This window comes from Bos indicus, chromosome 12 (genome assembly GCF_029378745.1).
Source record: "Bos indicus isolate NIAB-ARS_2022 breed Sahiwal x Tharparkar chromosome 12, NIAB-ARS_B.indTharparkar_mat_pri_1.0, whole genome shotgun sequence".
Taxonomy (NCBI): Eukaryota; Metazoa; Chordata; class Mammalia; order Artiodactyla; family Bovidae; genus Bos; species Bos indicus.
This window is the reverse complement of record NC_091771.1, coordinates 89352771-89372329: the sequence shown is the minus strand read 5'-3', so window position 1 is coordinate 89372329 and position 19559 is coordinate 89352771. Positions and strand designations below refer to the sequence as shown.

Genomic DNA, 19559 nt, shown 5'->3' with positions numbered 1-19559 from the left:
GGGGTGCTCACAGGGGTCGGGGGCACCCACGGGGGTCGGGGGGGGTGCTCACAGGGGTGGGGGGTGCTCACAGGGGCCGGGGCGCGCTCACAGGGGTCGGGGGCACCCATGGGGGTCGGGGGGGTGCTCACGGGGGTAGGGGGTGCTCATGGGGCTGGGGGGCGCTCACGGGGGTGGGGGGCGCCCACGGGGGTCGGGGGGCGCTCACGGGGGTGGGGGGCGCTCATGGGGCTGGGGGGCGCTGACGGGGGTGGGGGCGCTCACAGGGGGTGGGGTGGGGCACAGGGCTCACCTGGGCTGCTCAGGCACCCCACGGGGCCACCCTGGCAGAGGAGAGTGGACAGGCTGTGGGCGGGCACCCAGCCCTCGACGCCGGAGCTCAGGTTCCGCACGCACCTGCAAGGGGCTGGGTGAGGGCGCGGCCAGGCGCAGGCGAGGGGCACGTGGGGCGGGGGTCTTACCAGAGGCCCTCATCTCCCTCCTGCACGAGCTCCACCTCGTCCCCGCTTCTCAGGGCCAGCACGTCGGAGACCCCCTTCTCGTCCAGCCTGGTGACGGTGTACCTCCCGGGGACCTGGGGAGGCACAGCAGGGCACCCCATGCACCGTAGCCCGCAGCTGGAGAGGCCTCGCACAGACCCCTGAGAGCCCCCGGCCTGCCCTGCCCCTCCGGGCCCGTGTGCCCGCCACCGTGGCCCTGCTGCCCCCTGCCTGGGCCACACCTGCGGGCACGGAACGAGTTTGGCCGGGGGCTCGTCTTTCACCCGTGAGAGGGGGCTCCTGTCCCCCGTCTGCCTTCAGAGCCCGGCGGCCAGCGCCTCACACACCAGGTGCTCAGCACCTCTGTGGACAGAGTTGCCAAGCGGCGCGGACTCGAGGGGGAGGCTGTTCTGCGGGAGCGCGGGGGCTCCAGCCTCGTGTGACCGAGCTGTGCAGGGGTCGCACCGCCTGGCATGGGAGCGGGCAGAACTGGGCCGGGGCCCCTCATCCTCACGGGGGGCCAACATCGTCCTCCCTGGACACCCCGCCCAGCCCCGCCCTGGCCCGGGGCAGCACCTCCCACCCTCTGGCCACCCCGAGAGCAGGAGGCACCCCCCCAGGCTTGCCTGCCCACTGAGGTTCCCCCGCTGACCCCTGGGGTCCTGGCCGGCTCCACTCACTCTTAGGCCTCCTCGGGAAGGGCCGCCGGGCCCCCTGAGACGCGCCTGCTTTCCCCCACCTACGCGTGTCTGCCCCGTCCTTCTCTGGGGTGCTCTGCGTGCTGCAAACAGCTGGTATGAACCAGGGCAGCAGCCAGCGGCAGCGAGTAACTGCTGTGTGTCCTGACTCTGACGGCTTATGCTTCCCTCGGGGCTCATGCGAAAGCAGAACTTTGTCTCGAAGGCAAGTTTGCACCTCGGACAACGCAATTCTCTTAAACGCTGGGGTGGAGACGTGCAGCGTTAGCAAAGCTCCCCTACAGGGCAGAGCGGGCAGGTGTGCGCTGTGGGCCAGGCTGATGTGAACTAACAGAGGGCAGGCACAGGAAGACCCTCCCATGGCCCCAGGGCCCCGGGCCCCTAAGGGTGCAGCGGGGAGCACCGGCCAGGTGAGAGCCCAGGTTACCAGCTTCCCGGGGCCCGCTCTGCCCTCCTCCTCCGCGTCCGAGGAGTTGACGGGCTCCTCGGTGCTGGACCAGCCATCGTTGTCCTCAGGCGTCTCTGATGGGTGGGACGTTTTGCTCCAGCCTAGAGAGGAACAGGCTCCGGTGAGGATCCCCTCATGATCTGCTGCCAAGGGAAGGCCCTTTCTGTGACCACTGGCAAGCACAGCACCCCTCACCGCACGGCGGGCAGCGGCCAGGAGGAGGGCTCCTTGCCGGGGCTGGGCTGAGAGCACCCCGGCTAGGGAGGGCGAGAGAGTGGCTGGGAGGCCACTGGACGACGCTTCTTCGGGCTTTATAAACCACGCGAACACTCCTCGGTGAGTGTTTCCACTGCCCTGCATCCCCAAGGGCAGCCACCGTGAGCATGACCCATGGCCCCACGGGGGCCGTGTGGGGAGCAGGAACTGCGAGTTTACAGCCACAGACCCCCCTCCCTGCCCGCTGGGGCACGTCCACAGTCGCCCAGCGCAAGAAGTACAGGGGGGCGCTGGGCTTGGTCACCAGGGGCCCTGGCGCTAGGCAGCTGGCCACAAATGTCTGCTCACCCCGCCCAGCACTGACAGGGGCTCCTGGCCAAACGGAAGCAGGAGTGTGACGGGGGACAGTGTGGGCAGACGATGACGCTGCTGCTGCGCAGAGCACTGGCCCCAGGACGCGGGTGCCCGTAAACCCGGCTGGCCCACAAGGATGGGCACTGCCCTTTGGTCACGCCCGGCTGCCCGAGGCCTCTGAGGGACCCTCTGTACCAGGCGAGGTGGTCCCTGTGTCCACACTGGCAGGAGTAAGGGGGAAATGCTGGGCCCAAGGCCGTGTAGGAGCTGGGGGCTTGGAGGAGGACATCGGACCAAGGTGACCGTGAGTCTGGTCACCTGTTGTCCCTGTAAAACAGCCACTGGTATTGACACTGGAGAAAGAGGGGCTGATGGAGCTCCAGGAAGCAGATACTTGGTGATGGCAAGGGTGGAAGCCAAGAAACCTCACTGTGCCCTCATGTGGACTGAAGTGACTCACCACAGGGGAGGAGGGGGAGCAGCGGGAGGGGAAGGAGAGAGGGGGAAGGCGAGGAGGAGAGGGGAGGAGGGGGAGCCGGGGGGAGGCAAAGGAGAGAGGGTGAGGGGAGAGGAAGAGAGAGGAGGGGGAGGGGAAGGGGAGGGGAGGGAAGGAGGGGTGGAGGGGAAGAAGGGGGAGGAGACGGAGAGAGGGGGAGGGGGAGAGGGCAGGAGGGGAGGGGGCTGGCCGCGCTGGGCTTGCTCCAGGCTCTAACACCCCTCTGTGGATGTGAGGTCACCTCACTGTCTCATAGGTAAGCGGGGAAGCTCAGAGCTGACACTGCTGGGCTCAGAGGCCGTGCAAAGCGTCTGAGCTGCACGGGGCAGGGGCCCCGGACCAGGAGAGTCGGCAGAGCAGGGAGGTGCCTCGGACACCCCTGGTCTTAAGCAGGAACCCAAAGGGCCCACAGCAGCCTCTCCCAGGAGCCCTGCGGGAGGCGGCTCCTTTCCCCAGCCTGGGGCTCCACAGGGCTGAGTGTGCAGGGCTGGCCTCAGGCTGGCCTGCCTGGGTCGTGCGAGGGCGTGGCCCGGGTCCCTGGGGCACAGACTGTCCTTGGAGGCTAGGGAGGGCCCGGTCACCCTGAGTGGTCTGAGCACGGGGTAGGGTCCAGCCACACCCGAGGGACCGCCACGCTGTCTGGGAAACGCAGGATGAATCACACAGTGGAATCCTCTCTGGGAACCTCAGACTCTCAACCTGGGCCGGGGGTCTTGGGGTCTCCTGGGCCGCAGGGGCGACGGAGGCCAAGACCTGAGCTTCATTGCAGAGCCGACCCGTGCGTCTGCACAGCGGGAGCCCCCAGGAAACTCGCAGTAGGAGGGCTCCACCGGCTGTTGTCCCCAGAAGTGTGAGGACCAACAGCAAGGCAGATCAGGCCTGGGGCACAGAGCCCCGCAGCCCCACAGCCTCTGGGAGACAGCCCTGCCCGTCCCAGACGCCGGCCAGCGTCCCCAGCCACTGCCTGGCACTCGGCGGTCAGCTCTGCGGCGCTGGGCGTGCCCAGCCTGAGGCCCGGCAGCCAGAAGCCAGACGTCACCAGGGCTGTCGTGGGGGCGTCAGGTTTGGAACAAAACACCGACTCTGCCCCTGGCTGGGAGGGACCTACTTGGCCGGGCAGCTCAGATGACAGGTGAGGGTGAGACAGGGTCCCTAATCGGATGGGGAGGCAGGTGTCAGGCCTTGTCCAGAAGGTGAGCCACTCTACCTCGTAACCCAAAAGGCGTGGGGTCGCTCTTTACTTGGTGTCGCTTAGCTTTTTTGTCAGGACTGGTGGGAGAAGCTGCAGAGGGGCGAGAGGCAGAGACAGAACAGGAGAGCGTGAGGCGCAGAAGCTGAGCACATGGGCAGTGACATGGATCACGAGCTGCAATGAGACCCGCGGCCAGAGCTGCCTTCTGGGGACTCCGAGCCGAGCTCGCAGGTGGAGGGACCCAGGGGTGCACCTTCCGGGGACTCCGAGCCGAGTGCGCGGGCGGAGGGACCCAGGGGTGCACGGGGAGCCCCGTGGGAGGGCGGGAAGGGCTGCAGATGACGCGGCGTCGGCGTCGTGGTGTCTGTGTCCTGGGCCCCGCGTGCAGCACGCACCGGGCACATGCTCTGCAAACCCGGCGAACGTGAGGACCAGGATGTGTCCACCTTTTCGTTTGTTTGTTTGAAGCCAATTTAAAATGATTTTGTAAATTGGAAAAAAAAAAAAACTCCAATTTTCGGGGCCCATAAAAAGAGCTCCAGTCTTTAGTGTCTGGCGGGGAGCCCTCTAACGACCCTCCTGCAGCTTCTGGGCATGCTTCTCGCGTATATCCGCTGCCCGGGCGCCCCAGTGGGCTTTGAAACCCCCCCTTGGGACACTCTGAACCTGCCTGTGCGTTCAAACAGCCCAGAGGGAAGTGAAAGCCTTGCTCTCTGGCAGGCGGGGGCCTGACAGGGAACGGCGGGAGAGGATGGGCTCGCGGGAGGAGCTGGGCCAGAAGGCAGGCAAAGGACACTCGGGCCCCCAAGACGGGCCTCCATCAGAAGCGTGGGCCTCCTCCTTCCCGAAGAAAAGGCCCTGAAAAGAGCTCTGGCCGCACAGATGACAGACACACCAGCGTTGGGGACAGAGAGCGACGGGGTGGAAGATGCTCCCCGGTGATGAAGGCGGCAGATGCCCTCCCGAGACGGTCCACGCGGATGAACATGGCACCGCGGGTGATGAAAGACAACCCGGGTGCGAGCTGCCCCGAGGCCGTGGGCTGGCGGGTGCCTTTACCTTTCTGGGCTTTGAGGGCAGCAAAGCTCTGCAGGGTGAAGCGCTTTTTAGAAAGGGCAGAGCTTTCTGAGGTAGAGCTAGTGACCGCGTCATCTGCGGGGAGAGAGGGTGGTGCAGGGGGTGCTGGGCGGTCACACCCAGGTCCCCCCCAGGCCCCACGCTTGACACGGACCTGCCCGGGGCCAAGGGGTGTGCATACGACCCGCCTGCTGTGGGCACCCACAACTGTCCTGGCGCTCTGGGCTCAGCCCAGCACCCACCTTCGCCCTTCTCAGGGGACCCAGAACTCGGGGCTCAGCCCAGCACCCACCTTCGCCCTTCCCGGGGGGCCTGGCGCTCCGGGCTCAGCCCAGCACCCACCTTTGCCCTTCCCGGGGGGCCCGGCACTCCGGGCTCAGCCCAGCACCCACCTCGCCCTTCTCAGGGGACCCAGAACTCGGGGCTCAGCCCAGCACCCACCTCGCCCTTCTCGGGGGCCTGGCGCTCCGGGCTCAGCCCAGCACCCACCTTCGCCCTTCTCAGGGGACCCAGAACTCGGGGCTCAGCCCAGCACCCACCTTCGCCCTTCCCGGGGGGCCCGGCACTCCGGGCTCAGCCCAGCACCCACCTCGCCCTTCTCGGGGGGCCTGGCACTCTGGGCTCAGCCCAGCACCCACCTTCGCCCTTCCTGGGTGGCCCGGCACTCCGGGCTCAGCCCAGCACCCACCTTTGCCCTTCTCGGGGGCCCTCTGCTGTGGTGTCGGCCCCCCGTATCCCTCCAGGCTCAGCGGGTCCGTTTTTCTTTCTTCTAACTTTTTTATGTTTCTTGTGCTCGCTTTCGAGGGACTAATGACGTCAGACGCGTGGAAAAAGGAAAAGAACATTGCCGTTAGCATTCACAGGCCCCCGAGGGTGGGGAGGGGATGACCCTGAGCTCCTCCCCAGCGCTCGGGCCACGTGTCTCCCACTGCGGGGCCGTGGCCATGCGCCTCCAGACTCTGGGTGTAGCCAGGCGGGACACCACCTCCACAGCTGCTAAGCAAGAGGCGGTCTTGTTGTTTTTTTCTCCCACAGGGTAACCTTTCTCCTTTAAAGCTATTGTTCTGTGATTTATTTATTTAGACTATATCCTACTCCACAGATGATTAGACGTGGCTTACATAAAAAACAGTAAAAGAATAAATAGTGGATGGATAAAGCAACAGAGGAAAAATGAGGGCAGAAGACACGTAACGAGGCCAGTGTGAAATGAGTCTCCTCGTCCCTGTCTGCCCGTGAGCCGTGGGCCCCACAGCTGTGAGCCAGTGTGCTCCTAGGATCTGGCCACCTGGGACGCTGCCAACTCTGACACGTGGGTGCTGGGCTGCTCTTGGGACAGCCACCCACTGCGCGCTGATCGTGATGGGATTTCTACCCCCTCCCCAGGAGAAAACAGGAACACAGGGACTGGCCTCTGCCTGAGGCTGGGGCCAGAGGCACAGGCCTTGACGCTGACCTGCTGGGACTGACCAGCAGCGTGTGAGCCCGGGACACACCCCCGGGCCCTGGGCAGTGGGCTTGGGGACCAGGAGACATGGTGGCACGGGTTGGCTGGCTCCCACTGGGAACCCTGCACGCGGCGGGCCTCACCTGGTGCCAGCTGGTGTGGGCAGGGGCAGGCTCTGGGACTGCTCGAGGGCGCGATGCTGGCTGGCCTCTGTGGGGAGAGGGGCCCGGTGCAGTCAGGATCTGGGGCCGCGTGCCCTCCCCTCCAGGAGTCTGGAGGGCCAAGGGTTGGGGCTGCTCCGAGGGACCAAACACGCCCGGGGGGCAGGGAACAGGCCCTCACCTCTGCACGCCTGCAGCTGGCTGGTCAGCACCTTCCGGATCTCGCTCACCCAGGCGGCCTTGATTTCAGGAGTGGGTGCCTGTGCCCCAGAGCAGACCAGGGGTGACTGCGTGCCCACCGTGACGTGTGCCAGTGTATCCCTCTGCAGGTGCCCGGGACCCGTGGGAACCGGGGGACAGTGCTGCACTGGGGGTGCAGGAAGGAGCCCTGGGGCGAGGGTGCGCTGGCTGCCAGGCCCGCACCCTGCGGCTCTGACTCTGACTCAGCGGGAACCCTCAGGAGAGGGTGCGCTGACCACTGGCTGTGCTGGTAGGTGCTGGACTCTGAGTATCCCAGGCTGGTGCAGAGCCGGGCGCTGGCTGAGGCCGCTCCCGCTGCAGCTCTGCGGGCCCTTGGCTGGCCGAGCCGGCTGGTGTGTTGTGAGCTGTGACCAGGTCGCCAGGGCCTCCTCGCTGCCCTGGGGCCACATCCCCCAGGGTCGCCAGGGCCCAGACCACCAAGCGTGTCAGAGCTGTGGCGGGCAACGTGGTGAGTCGCCTCCCGGGCTGAGCTGCTCTCTCGGGGTCTCTGTCAGACGCGTGGACGCCCCGAGAGCTCCACCATCTCCCACCCCCACGGCGAGGTGAGGACACGCTCCCCGCACGAGAGCCGCGCACGCGTGTGCCAGTGTGCACGTGCGGCATGGGCCGCCCGCATTGCCCCGCCGTCCCGGCACTCAGGAACCTGCTGCCCTGCCTCCAGAGCCCCTCTGCCCTGCAGGGTCCCTGCTCCCCGTCAGGGCTCGGCTCCGTCACCGACAGCCCAGGGCAGCCCCACACAAACGGGGCAGGAGTGTGGGCTGGCCTCTGGGAGATAAAACCTCAGAAGGTCCTAGACGGCGGCCCTCAGCCAAAACTGCTCACGGGCACCCGCACGGGCCAGGCAGACCCCGGGGCCCACCTGGATGATGTACACCTCCTCCCGGGCGTTGTACCAGATCTCGAACTTCTTGGCGTCTCCTTTCACGTTCTCCGTGATGCCGACGGCCGTCATCTGTGAGGGCAGAGCAAGTGGGTGGGCCTCCGGCGGGGTGCCCTCCCCGGAAGGCAGGTGCCCAGCCCGGGGCGCTCACGTTCAGGGACTGCTTGTAGCTGTAGGAGGGCGCCTTCTCGTAGCCCTCGCCGTTCTCCTCCCGCCGCTTACAGAAGAGCACGGCCTTCTCGTGCAGGAACAGGTGGCGCTGCATGGGCTTGAAGCGGGCCAGGTCCTTCACCTTGGCGTGGCCCCTCTTGTGGTCGGTCCACACACTGAAGGAGCCCTGCATGAGCAGCCTCCCCAGGTCACTCAGGTTCCCCTGAGGGGCGGAAGGAGGCCCGATGAACGCCAGCGTGGGCCTGAGGCCTCGGACGCAGCCAAGCAGAAGGCCTGTCTGGGAGCCGGGCTGTGGCCCGTGGGGCCCAACCGCCAACACTGGGAAGGTCAGGGGTCGCGGGGACGAACAGGGGATGTTTGGGGCAGGGAACTGCTCTGTGGGACGCTATCATGGTGGACGCTGGTCACCCACTTGTCCAAACCCAGAGCGTGACCCCGACGTGCGCTGTGGACCCTGGGTGAAGGGTCAGCGGGGACCCGTCGGCTGTGACGGGCGCCGACTGCGACGGGAGGGGGCGCTGTGGGGGCCGATGTGCACCCGGGGCGTGGGGAGGCCTGTGTGCTCCCTTACATTTCGCCATGAACCCAGAACTGCTCCAAAAAGAAAGGTGATTAAAGGGAAAAGCAAAGAGAGGGCGAGTGCTGGAGGGATTTACAAAGCGGAGAGGAACCAGGGAACGGCCTGAGCGCGTGGCGGGTGGAGGGGCGGCATCCCGCTGTCAGGCGCTGCCTGGGCGAGAAGGGGAGGGCCAGGAGGGGTGGTGCCCGAGCCCGCCGGCTGAGACGCGCCCTGGGGTGGGAACGTCCTGGGCTCCCGCCAGCAGGGCGGCGCGCACGGGATTCTGGGTGACCTGCGTGCAGGCCGCCCCCTGCCCGTGATGGGCCCCTCAGGCCCCGCCCCAGGCTGGCAGGGTGGGCGGAGCCTCACCTCGTAGCCGGTGATGGCGATCAGGTGCATGGAGTCGTTCACGGCCTTGAGGATGCCCAGGATGGAGCTCAGGGCCTCCTGCAGGTCCTCCGCCCCCTCGCAGCTCTTGCTGTATTTAAGCATCTCCTGGTGGGGCGCGGGGGGGGTCACTGCCCGTCTGGACTCTGAGCCCCACCCCTGGGGGAGCGGCTGGGACGCCCTGGGACAAGGGTGTGGCTCCTGTGCGGTTGTCACTGGTGGGGGAAGACCAATGTGCCCTGGGGCACTCACCCCCCGCCTAGATGCAGGGTTGGGGGATGGTCTTGCCTGCCTGTGTCCCCGACCCCGGCCCCTGATGACAGGCAGTGCACGGGAGGCTCTCACAAAGGCGTGTGGGGAGCCAGGGCCCCGCAGACATGGGAGGAAAGTGTCCAGAGACCACGGAGCTCAGGGATGGGCTGGGGCGACTGCCACTGTGTGGTATGCGGCTGGGAGGGTGGCCAGACCAGAGCCAGGCTCCGGGGAGGGGGCATCAGGCCAGGCGGGGGGCGGAGGGGCTCCAGGGGATGCCCGGCCTCTCACCTTCAGCAGCAGCTGGTACTTGGTGATCCTCTGGACTGGCTTCAGCAGGTAGGAGTCCAGGCTCAGCTTGTGGTCCAGCTTCTTCTGGCACTCCTGCACCCACCACACCCCCTTAGACGGCTGTCACCCTCCCTGGGAGCGTCAGCCTGTGGAGGACCATCCCCACCACAACCTCCTTAAGACGGCTGCCGCCCTCGCCCCAAGCTCAGCGTTTGAGGACAGCCGGCACGGCTGGGACACACCTGGAAGAAGGGGCAGTCGGAGCACTGTCTCCACAGGCTCTCGGAGCGCGGCTTGTTCTGACAGTACTTCTCGTAGATCTGGAACTCCTCCATCTGCCAGGGAGCGGGGCCGCGTCATGGGGGTCACGGAGCCCACCTCCGAGTCACAGCCCTCTGGGTGGGGACTCCCGGTTCCCTGGGCCAGCCCAACTCCGGGCCCCCTCTCTGTTTCAGATACCACGGCTGTGGCCGGTCAGCCAGGTGACAGCAGCCCAGAAGCTCCATCTCAGGGCTGCCCTAGTCCTGGCACCTCTCTTAGAAACATTTGGTCCGTGTGGCCGTCTTTGGTCTCAGGGAACAGACAAATAGACACAGGACCAACACAGACTTTGTGAAGGACTCAGCTGCACGTGCATGGGGGTCAGGACGCCGGCGGGCTGATGAACGGTAACTGCCGCCCCCACTGAGGCCCGCGTTCCACAGGTCGGGGGCGCGGCCTGAGCACCTGCACTGCCCCTCGGTCCCCGGGGGGGCCGATGCTGGTGACACTCCCCACCCCAGGTCTCAGCACCGGGAGGTGCGCCAGACTGAGAGCAGCACAAACAGGGCTCCTCTGCCTCTTCTGCCCCGGCGCCGGCTCCTGCCTGCGCCTGCGTGCTGCTGGGTCAGGGTCACCAGGGACAGCATCCTGCATCCCATCCTCCTGCTCCCAGAGCCTGTGCACGGCCCCCAGCCCACTGCTGGTCCTGCATCTGTGACTGATACCTCAGAGCACGCATGACCACCCAGGGTCAGCTGGTGTGCTAGGGACCAGCAGGGAACTAACGCCGGCAAGGACAGTCAGCACGCCGCACTCGCGCCCAGAACTCCGATGCCCTGCGATTCTGCCGGCTCTCAAAGCTGGGGTCCTAGGTCTCTCTTTTTTGAGCTAGTTACTGGGCTTTAGGGAAACTGTGCTCTTCCGGCCCTAACGAAAAGCATCACGGCATCTCAGCCAAACTGGAAACATCTGTCCTTGTAATCTCGGTTGGCCAGATGGGGACCATGACAGAACTTAGAGCCACTGTGGCTTTAAGGAGCAACTTCAAGGTGTCAGGCCTGCAGAAGGACACGTTTGAGAAGCACGCACCCGCTCCAGAAAGCACCTGCCAACCAGCTCCGGGCAGTCCGTGTAGTTCTCCAGCTCCCTCAGGAATATCCTAGATGAGGAAGTGTGTGCCAGGTCACGTGAACATAGCCAGAATATGACGGCAGCGTCACCAAGTATTAGATGTTCTTTTCCAAACGCCTATCCCAACTCTGGACGGTGCCTGAGACCGTAAGCAGGCACGCGCCGTCTGACTTCAGGGCCTGCAGCCCACGCCTGTCCCTCCCAGGGTCCTGACTGCACCGAACGCTCAGGGACATGCAGCCGTGGCCCCGTGGGGACGCCTTGTTTCTGGAGAACATGGACACAGACCGAGGGGCCGTAGCAGCAGATGGGGCCTCTTGAGGCCCAGCAGCCCCAAGTGCTCAGTGGGTTTTCTGCAGATTCAAGGGTCCTGCCCTCAGGAACCTCCACCCTATGGTGCTGACCCTGAGCCTGGGCTGAGTTTTTGTCTGGGCTTCCAACTTCCATGCGTCTATCAGGTAAATCCTGGCACAGAGGGCGGCTGTGAGCCAGGGCCTGGGATGCGGAACGATGGGACAGCCCAGGCCCCCTGCTTACCCTAACCTCTCAGGGAGGTGCACCTGAAACCCGCTGCTTCCTTTACAAGCTGCAGGTGATGGAGGCTACGGACAGGGGCAAAAGCATGTGGTCAGACAGAAGTCCTAGTGCCCCCAGCATCCAGGGAGATGGGGCTGATCCCACAGCCACGGGCCTGTCCCCGGGCATGCTGGAGGGACCCGTGCACGGCAACCTTCCTCAGGACCACAGGCTTCTGCCCCCATCTGATTCCCTCTGCATCACTATTCAACTTCCCACGAGCCCCTGAGACCGCTGAGGGTGAGTGGCCCCAGAAGGACTGCCCACGTCTCCCCAAAGCCACACAGAGGCCATTGGCCCTCCCACGAAGCGGGGATGGGCAGAAAGGAGAGTGCGCTGTGCCCATCCCTTATGGGAACGGGCTTGGCCCTATGGGCGCGCGGCCCCTTTGTAGCTCCCTGCCGCTCGGGGTCTACCCTGGGCTCGTCCCGTCTGAGCCTGCTGCCCATCTGCTTAACCCCTTGACAGGAGGAAAGGCTCTCCTCCAGCAAAGCTCCGGCAGGCAGGGCCTCCAGCCACCCAAGGGAAGGCCCAACCTGTTATGAAAGTGGTAAATTTCTTCCATGTTTCCAAACAGGATGTCCTTCTTGTTCTGAAGGCCAGTGGAGATGAGATGAGTCATTAACGGGTTGTCCATCTCCGCGGCGTAGCCCTGCGGAGGGGGGAGCGGTCAGCGCCGGAGGTGGGCTCCACGACACCACCAAGTGGGGAAGTAATGCTGCTCAGATTTAGGAATCAAATCTACTCGAACTCATTCCGGAAACACAAGCGCAGAAATATGAGTTACAAGTAGCATCAGTTACTTATTTTTGTGTGTGTGTGGGGGGGGCCTCCATCCGTTTCTTCACCTTTCAACCTTTCTAAACTCAGGCACATCTCCTACGAAGGGGACAAAGCTTACACTTGCGTTCTGGCGGATTATCTCTGTGCCCGCACCCTCGTGACCACAGCCCAGACCCTGGGGCAGAGAGTCCCCGCACCCAGAAGGCCCTCCGCCATCCCTAGGCAATAGCCTCTCCCTCTTCCTGCAAACACATCCCAGTGCAGCTGTGCCTGCGTCCACATGCCCTGGTCCCGAGGATGGACAGCCGATGGGTTTCCAGCTCCTGGCTGGCTCAGCAGGGCTGTTGTAGGACGAGACCACCCTCACCTCCAGGACGCACAGCAGCTCCTCCACGTAGACCCGCTCTGTGTCCAGAAGCTCCTTCATCACATGCCTGTGGGCGGGCGTGCTCTCATGCACGAGCTGCTTCCCACTGCCTCCCAGCTACCACGGGCCACCTCCAAAGGAGCCCCGACTCCCAGACCACGCACAGTTCCAAGTCCCCGACCCCCAGGCCTCCCCACTCCCAGGCCACAGTTCCAAGTCCCCTGCCCAGACCCCTCCAGGAGAGGACCCTGCTCCACGGCCCCCCCAGCCTCCCACAAGAAGTGGGCCTGTGTGACCTCTGGGGCCCTGCTATGTGCTGTCAGGTTAGGGACGCCCAGGAGGGCACGGGCTGGCAAACGGGCGGGCCAGACCTCGCTTTGTGGACCAGGATCACCTTTTAACTGCCTATGACCAAGATTCCCATTTTTAAGCCGAAAACAGAGCTTGGGTTGGGACCATGAGCAGATGACGGCTAGCCCGTCGCCAGGCCCTGTGCGGTTCTAAGTGCCCATCCTCCACACAGGGCGGCGAGGGGCGTGGAGAAAAGGCTCGGGCTCCCTGGCCGCCGGGGCAGAGCGTAGTGTGGACTGGCGAGGAGGCTGTCCCCGTGGATGGAGGGCAGCGTGGAGCCTGGGCAGTTTCTCTGAGTAGACAGGAGGGCCGAGGGCAGTCCCAGGGGCAGGGGTGGGGGGGGTCTGTGGGAGAGTGACCACCACTAGAGTAGGGACATGGGCAGGGCCTTCCAGTGAAGTCCAGAGTTTGGTGGCCAAGGGCATGTCTATACAGGTGCTATCCTGGCAGGGGGGGCAGTGTGTGGGGCGAGGGGGGCTGTGGGCCGAGCAGACCCTCCACAGAGTGGAAGGGTGCAGGAAGAGACGGTGAGGGGAGCCAAGAAAGACGAGTGACGCCCAGCACCCAGTGGAGCCGGAGTCAGGAAAGGCTGTGGGCAGGGCTGGCGGGGGCGGGTCCAAGGCTGGCCCTGCACATGTGGCCTGAGAGTCAGGGCCGTGCCCCCGAGTCATGTCTCCTGGGCTCAGGGAGGGAGAATGTCCCTGCTTCAAGCCCCAGGGCCGCCAGCCAGGTGGGGGCAAACGTGGCCTTCCTGAGGAGCACGCAGAGGGACACCAGCACCCGCCAAGTGACCCTCGAGGTCAGCTCTGCTCTGAGCTGCTCCTCCCGGGGGCGGGGGTTCGGCCACCTCTGCTCCTCGGCGTGCAGACCCTCTCGGGGGGCGGGGTGGGGGCTGAGATCCCGGTGGGCTGCGCTCCCCCTCGGAGTGGCCAGGGAGGCAGCCACCCACCTCCGCAGGACGGCCAGGCTCTCCTCGTCCCCCGTGGAGCCGCCACGGCCCTGCCGGCCCTCGCTCACCTCACTCTGCGAAGAGAGAAGCCGGCCAAGCAGCGCACTTTCAGAGACAGAAAGTGAGGCCTAAGGCCCGGCTCCAGAGCCTGACCTCCTGGTCCCTCTGGGGAGGACAGGAGGTCCCGAGGGTGGAGCAGGAGGGGAGAGGGCCCAGAGAAGGCGGGGAAGTTGGGGTAGGGTCGGGTAGTGAGGGGGCGGGGCTGGGGGCAGAGGGGCGGGGTCAGGAGGGCAAGGAGGGGAGAGGGCGGGGCTGGGGAGTGAGGGAGCGGCAGGGAGAGTGAGGAGGTGGGGCAGGAGGACCAGGAGGGGAGAGGGCGGGGGAGTGGGAGCGGGGAGTGAGGGGCGGGGTCAGGGGAGTGAGGGGCGGGGTCAGGAAGGCCTGGAGGAGAGAGGGCGGGGGAGCGAGGGGGCAGGGCTGAGGAATATGGGAGAATGGCAGGGAGAGGGGCGGGGCCGGGGAGTGAGGGAGCCAGGCAGGGAGAGTGAGGGGGCGGGGCAGGAGGACCTGGAGGGGAGAGGGCGGGGCTGGGGAGTGAGGGGGTGGGGCTGAGGAGTGAGGGAGCGGCAGGGAGAGTGAAGAGGTGGGGCAGGAGGACCTGGAGGGGAGAGGGCGGGGGAGGCGGAGGAGTGGGGTCGGGGCGGGGAGTGAGGGGCGGGGTCAGGGGAGTGAGGGGCGGGGTCAGGAAGGCCTGGAGGAGAGAGGGCGGGAGAGCTAGGGGGCGGGGCTGAGGAATAAGGGAGAATGGCAGGGAGAGGGGCGGGGCTGGGGAGTGAGGGAGCCAGGCAGAGAGTTAGGGGGCGGGGCAGGAGGACCTGGAGGGGAGAGGGCGGGGGGAGGCAGGAGAGTGGGGGCGGGGCCGGGAGGTGAGGGGGCAGGGTTGAGGAGTGAGGGAGCAAGGCAGGGCCGGGAGTGAGGGGGCGGGGCATGAGAGCCTGGAGGGGAGAGGGCGGGGGAGGCATGGGAGTGAGGGCCGGGGCGGGGCGAGGGGCGTGGCCAAGGTGTGTGGGGCTGAGGGGTGGAGGCGGGGACAGAGGAGTGAGGGGCGGTGCCGCGGAGTAGGGGTGGGGCCGCGACCGGGGCTCACCTTGGCCCTCCTGTAGGGCCCCCTCCGGAGTGCACTGCCCTCGGAACTGTGGTTCTCAGAACCCCTCCGGATGCCTGGATTAGGAAGGAGAGAAGGAGGGCAGCGACCTCGCATCTCTCGGCCTAGAGATGGAACGCGTGTGCAGGGATACCGAGCAAATGCCGAGAGCAGCCCAGAGTCGAGGAGGGAAGCACAGGAACATGAAGGAGGCAGTGGGAGACGGGCCGGGAGCCCCATGGGCTCGCCATTCGCAGCGGGGCCCGGCTCCCAGTGACAGGGAAGAACTTTGTGCCTGGAGTCTGAATGGGCCCACGAGCTGGGCTCAGAGGCTCTTGGCGTGGACAGGCAACACTGGCCAGGGCTGCAAAAAACGGCAGGAGCCATGCTGGCTGCTGAAGCTGTGTGTTTTGGGGACAGGAGGTGACAGGAAGGGCCCAGCCCTGCCTTCCAGAGGGGATGCGCCTGGGGAACCAGGAGGTTTCAGGGGTGGAGGGCCGAGCCACACAAGGGGAAAACCATTCCAGCTACGGCGCTGAGGACAGACGGCCGGGACAAGCCCAGGCAAGGCCCTCGGAGCCACGGTGGACCCGGCCCAGCCACCACAACGGGAGCAGCATGGCCGAGAGGGACCGAGGGAGGGGCCCAAGTGCCAATAAAGCTTTATTTACACAATGGGCTGGACGGAAGGGGGCATTCCCTGGGGTGAGAGGTGCTGCTCGAACCTGGGGAGGGGCAGGGCGACTTGGTGAGTGCTTCCGGCCGGGGGGCCACGGGCTGCACGGGCCGAGTCTGCTTGGCCGCCAGCTTCTTGAGGCTGGCCTGCCTGCGGTGGAACATCTCCTCCACGCTCTCCTGCTTCTGGAAGACCCTCTGCACATGCTCCTGTGGAAGGGGATGGCATGCTGGACTCAGCAGGACATCGCAGTGGTGCTCCGAGTGTCACCGTGACGCCCGTGGGCCCCGCTCGGCCCTGGGGGGGGCTGGGGTGCCAAGGGAGGAGGTGGCTGGCGGGGGTCTGTGGACAGCTGGCAGGAGCGAGCAGTCGGGGTCCAGCCGCGTCCAGAGGCTGGTGGAAGCGGGGCCCAGAGGGTGGCCAGGGCATGGAGCACAGGTCCTGCTGGGAAGCAGGGACCCCCGTGGGGTGGGAAGGGAGGGGCACAGCATCTGTCCTGAAATGCCCCCGCCCTGTGCCTCCCGAGTGCCCAGGGATTTGTCCCCTCACCAGCAGGTCTTTGGTGAGGATGGGCTCGTAGTCCTGGAAGATCTTGCTGAGCTCCTGGATCTTATTTTCTGCCCCCGTCTCCAGAAACCTCTCGAGCTCCTGGAGGGCGGCCTCTGCGCCATCCTGGGACTGGCACTTGTCCACAGGCTGCGATGCCAGCAGGTAGATGCCCTCGTCACACCACTTCATGGACTGCGGGGGGAGAAGGCACCTTGGAGGCTGCTCTGGTGTCTCAGGCGGCCCGCCGACCGCTGTGCTCTGAGACCATCCACAGGACAAAGCACGCAGGTCCTGCCAGGTCTAGAGGGCTCCCAGGACACGGGCCTGAAACCAGGGGCCTTGCCCAGGATGGGACGCAGCCACACCGCGGACAAAGTGCAGGGAACTGGCTGGATGGTTGCCTCTGGGTTTTTTGTGGCAGGTGAGTCCTTGAATCACCAGTGTTGGCGCGGGACCGTCTGGGTCTCAGGAGGAGCCCTCGGGAGGCCGGGGGCCACTGTCCACCCAGCACCTGTGGTCTGGCCCTGCAGGACCAGGGGCGGGGTCAGGGTTGGGGGTCGGGCCTACCGCCTCCAGGAGGCCGTGCAGCTCCAGCGACTTGCCCAGCAGCCCCCTCCTCCGCTCCACGTCGGCCGCGAACTGGTCGCACAGGTGGCGGAGCTCGTGACACTTGGGGCGGATGGAGTCCACGGCATAGTGCTTGTGCTCGATGAGCCGCTCACCCTCCTGGGACAGCGTGCGGGCCCGCTGCACGGCGGCCTACAAGGCCGCCAGAGACCAGCTCAGCTTCTCGGGGCAGAGAGCACCTCCTGCTTCTGGGTCGGCGGGGGCGGGCTGGGGGCAGGCTGGGGGTCGGCAGGGGCAGGCTGTGGGTGGGTTGGGGGCGGGCTGGGGGTCGGTGGGGGTGGGCTCGGGGTGAGCAGGGGGTCGGCAGGGGCAGGCTTGGGGTCGCGGGGTGGGGTGGTGACACTGGGGCGTGGTGTCCCCACGGTCCCGCCGCCCACGTCCACGCTTACACTGGACTTCTCCTCGAAGCTGGTCAGGTCCTTCAGGAGGTGCTGCACGTGTGCCAGGCTGTTGCCCACGTCGGTGAAAGTCGTGACCTTCTGGGCCAGCACGTCCAGGGCCGATTTGACCTGAGACGGGGCAGCGGGGTGAGAGGCCATGCAGTGAGATCAGTGGGAAGGCCACAGCTGGGGGACGGAGGGGCTGCCGTGGAAACTGGCTTCAGGGAGGGGAAAGGGCCCAGGCCTCCCCTCGGAAGGGGGACTAGAGGGAAACTTCCTTGATCTGGAGAGGACATCCACAGAACCCTCCTGCCAACACCCCAGGTGTAACACTGGTGACGGACACCTTCCCCGGAGACCGCGCCCCACAGGGAGGGCCGTCCCCTCTCGCCACTGTGATCCCAGTGGTGGACGCTCCAGGGCACCAGGGCAGACAAAGAACAGACACAGAGACACGCAGACAGAGGAGGAGGAGATCAAGCCGTTTCCGTCTGCACGTGGCCTGATGGTCTGTGTGGAAACGCTACCAAACAGTGCCTGGATTGAGCTCGGCAAGGTTTCAGGGCACAAGATAAGTACTCAACAGTCTGTTGTGTCTCTACAGACAGCACAGCACACACAAGACACCGGAAGAGAAAGCGTGACACCGTCTACGGTTGCTTAAAAAATGAAACGTGTACATGTAAACCCAACCAAACACATGCTGAGCTCGCGCAAATGACACGCGCTGACACCGAAGAAAATCTAAACAGATGGGCAGACAGAGGCGTTTACTGACGGAACAGTCAGTGCAGTCAAGTGCCGCCTCTCCCCAGAGCGAGGCACAAGTTCAACACAATTCCTGACAAAACCCAGTGGGACTTTCTCGGAGACACAGATCAGGTCATCTGACATTTACACGGGAGGCGAAGGAACTGGAACAGCTAGGACAACTGTGAAGCAGGAGGGTAAACGGCTGGGAATCCCGTCTGGAAGGATGTACCATCGGCACTGAGGTTCCAACCAGACCCCCGGCTCCTCGAGGCCGTGAGTGGTTCCCATGGGACACATCACCCACGCCAGGGCCCCCCTGCAGCCCCCCAGGCCGCTCACCTCTCGGAAGTCCTGCTCGAAATGCCGGAGCTGCAGGCACTGCTCCAGTTTTTGCTGATGTTTTGCCCAGAACTCGTCAAAGGCGGCCTCGGTCTCGTTCAGCTGGGCCAGGAGCCTGGGGAAGGGCGGCAGCCACGCTGGTGTGGAACCGTGAGGCCCCTCCTGGCAGTGCCAAGCGGCGGGGGCTGGTCCGCCCTCCTCATTGGAGAGGACGCGTTGGGGGTCCTGTGTGTCTCCCCAGAGCCTGGCCTCATTTCCGCACGGTGGAGGGCACGCTGGGGGCGGGGCCCCATGTCCCCCCAGAGCCCAGCCTCCCTCTGCATGGTGGAGGGCGTGGCCGGGCTGCGTGTCTCCCCGCCTCACCTGTGCACGGTGCTCTGACTGTCCAGTTGGTCCTGGTTGGGGCTCTGATCTGGGCTCCGGGCCAGTGGCTCGTGGATGCTCTCCAGGACGCGCCGCCCCTCGACAAGCGCCAGCCTCATATCCTCCTGTGGGACGTCCAGGCTCGTCATCCAGGCCACCAGCCCCAGATTTGGCCCTGGGTGGGGCCCCGAGGGGTCAGAAGGCACCGCAACAAACCCCGCCTGCCCCCCCCAGACCCTCTGCTGCCCTCCCACCCGGTGCCCCCGGGAGGGGGTGCTGGGAGGCACCGGTGCGGTGAGCGGGCGGGGTAGGGTTACGGGTCTCCCAGGCAGCGAGCAGGAGTAACAGGAAACCGGGGCCCCATGTGTCTGCTCCGTGTTCAGAGGGAGCTGGGGGCTCTCATGGGGGCACCCAAGGACCATCAGTGGGTCGGGGAGCCCACAGTGTGCGGCCGCCTCAGCCGACCCCGTCATGTTCATCAAGAGGCCAGTGTATGCTGTGGCTGCTGGTCAGCTCAGCCATCCGGGTCGGCTCCCGCCTCCCGCCATCTCCCACACACACCTTGGCTCTGTCCTTCTTCTCCGTGTGGGCGAGGAGCACGGAGCTCGTGGACTGCACGTCATTGGGCAGCTCCGTCTCGGCCAGCTCGGTCCCAAAGGTCTGCAGCATCTGCGCCGTCTGCTTGACCAGGAGGGCGAAGCTCTCGATGGCCTATGTTGGGGGGAGACCGTCAGCCCAAAGCCTGTGCACTGCGCCCTCCTGGGCTTGAAAGCCAGGCTGCAGCCCAGCCCCTCGGGAGGCCCCCCAGCCTCAGCCCCAGCCTCAGCCTCAGCTCCTGCACAGACGTGGGCTCTGCACCTGCCTGAGGGTGATGCCAAGAACCCAGCTGGAGCTTTTCTCTGTCCCCGTGTTCCTGAGCCCCAGAAAGCCACTCCCGACAG

At 65.8% G+C, this 19559-nt stretch overlaps 1 protein-coding gene across 13 annotated transcripts in view; it reads right to left on the bottom strand.

Annotated features, from left to right (window-relative positions):
• MCF2L (MCF.2 cell line derived transforming sequence like) overlaps window positions 1-19559 on the bottom strand; it is an 86615-nt gene that overhangs the window by 2036 nt on the left and 65020 nt on the right. For 8 of the 13 annotated variants that reach the window (XM_070800511.1, XM_070800515.1, XM_070800517.1 and 5 more), the window contains 25 exons: window positions 19180-19329; window positions 18619-18743; window positions 18256-18370; window positions 17173-17292; window positions 16724-16915; window positions 16157-16348; window positions 15657-15816; window positions 14935-15008; window positions 13788-13861; window positions 12488-12554; window positions 11874-11989; window positions 10720-10789; window positions 9612-9704; window positions 9370-9462; window positions 8809-8934; window positions 7861-8082; window positions 7689-7781; window positions 6750-6828; window positions 6551-6617; window positions 5649-5767; window positions 4943-5035; window positions 3899-3973; window positions 1605-1726; window positions 462-574; window positions 293-396 (listed from right to left, as the gene is read on the bottom strand). In XM_070800511.1, coding sequence (XP_070656612.1) covers window positions 293-396; window positions 462-574; window positions 1605-1726; window positions 3899-3973; window positions 4943-5035; window positions 5649-5767; window positions 6551-6617; window positions 6750-6828; window positions 7689-7781; window positions 7861-8082; window positions 8809-8934; window positions 9370-9462; window positions 9612-9704; window positions 10720-10789; window positions 11874-11989; window positions 12488-12554; window positions 13788-13861; window positions 14935-15008; window positions 15657-15816; window positions 16157-16348; window positions 16724-16915; window positions 17173-17292; window positions 18256-18370; window positions 18619-18743; window positions 19180-19329 — 2854 coding nt within the window. The remainder of the gene's footprint in view (window positions 1-292; window positions 397-461; window positions 575-1604; window positions 1727-3898; window positions 3974-4942; window positions 5036-5648; window positions 5768-6550; window positions 6618-6749; window positions 6829-7688; window positions 7782-7860; window positions 8083-8808; window positions 8935-9369; window positions 9463-9611; window positions 9705-10719; window positions 10790-11873; window positions 11990-12487; window positions 12555-13787; window positions 13862-14934; window positions 15009-15656; window positions 15817-16156; window positions 16349-16723; window positions 16916-17172; window positions 17293-18255; window positions 18371-18618; window positions 18744-19179; window positions 19330-19559) is intronic. The other 5 variants (XM_070800520.1, XM_019971773.2, XM_070800512.1 and 2 more) reach the window with 2 other exon arrangements.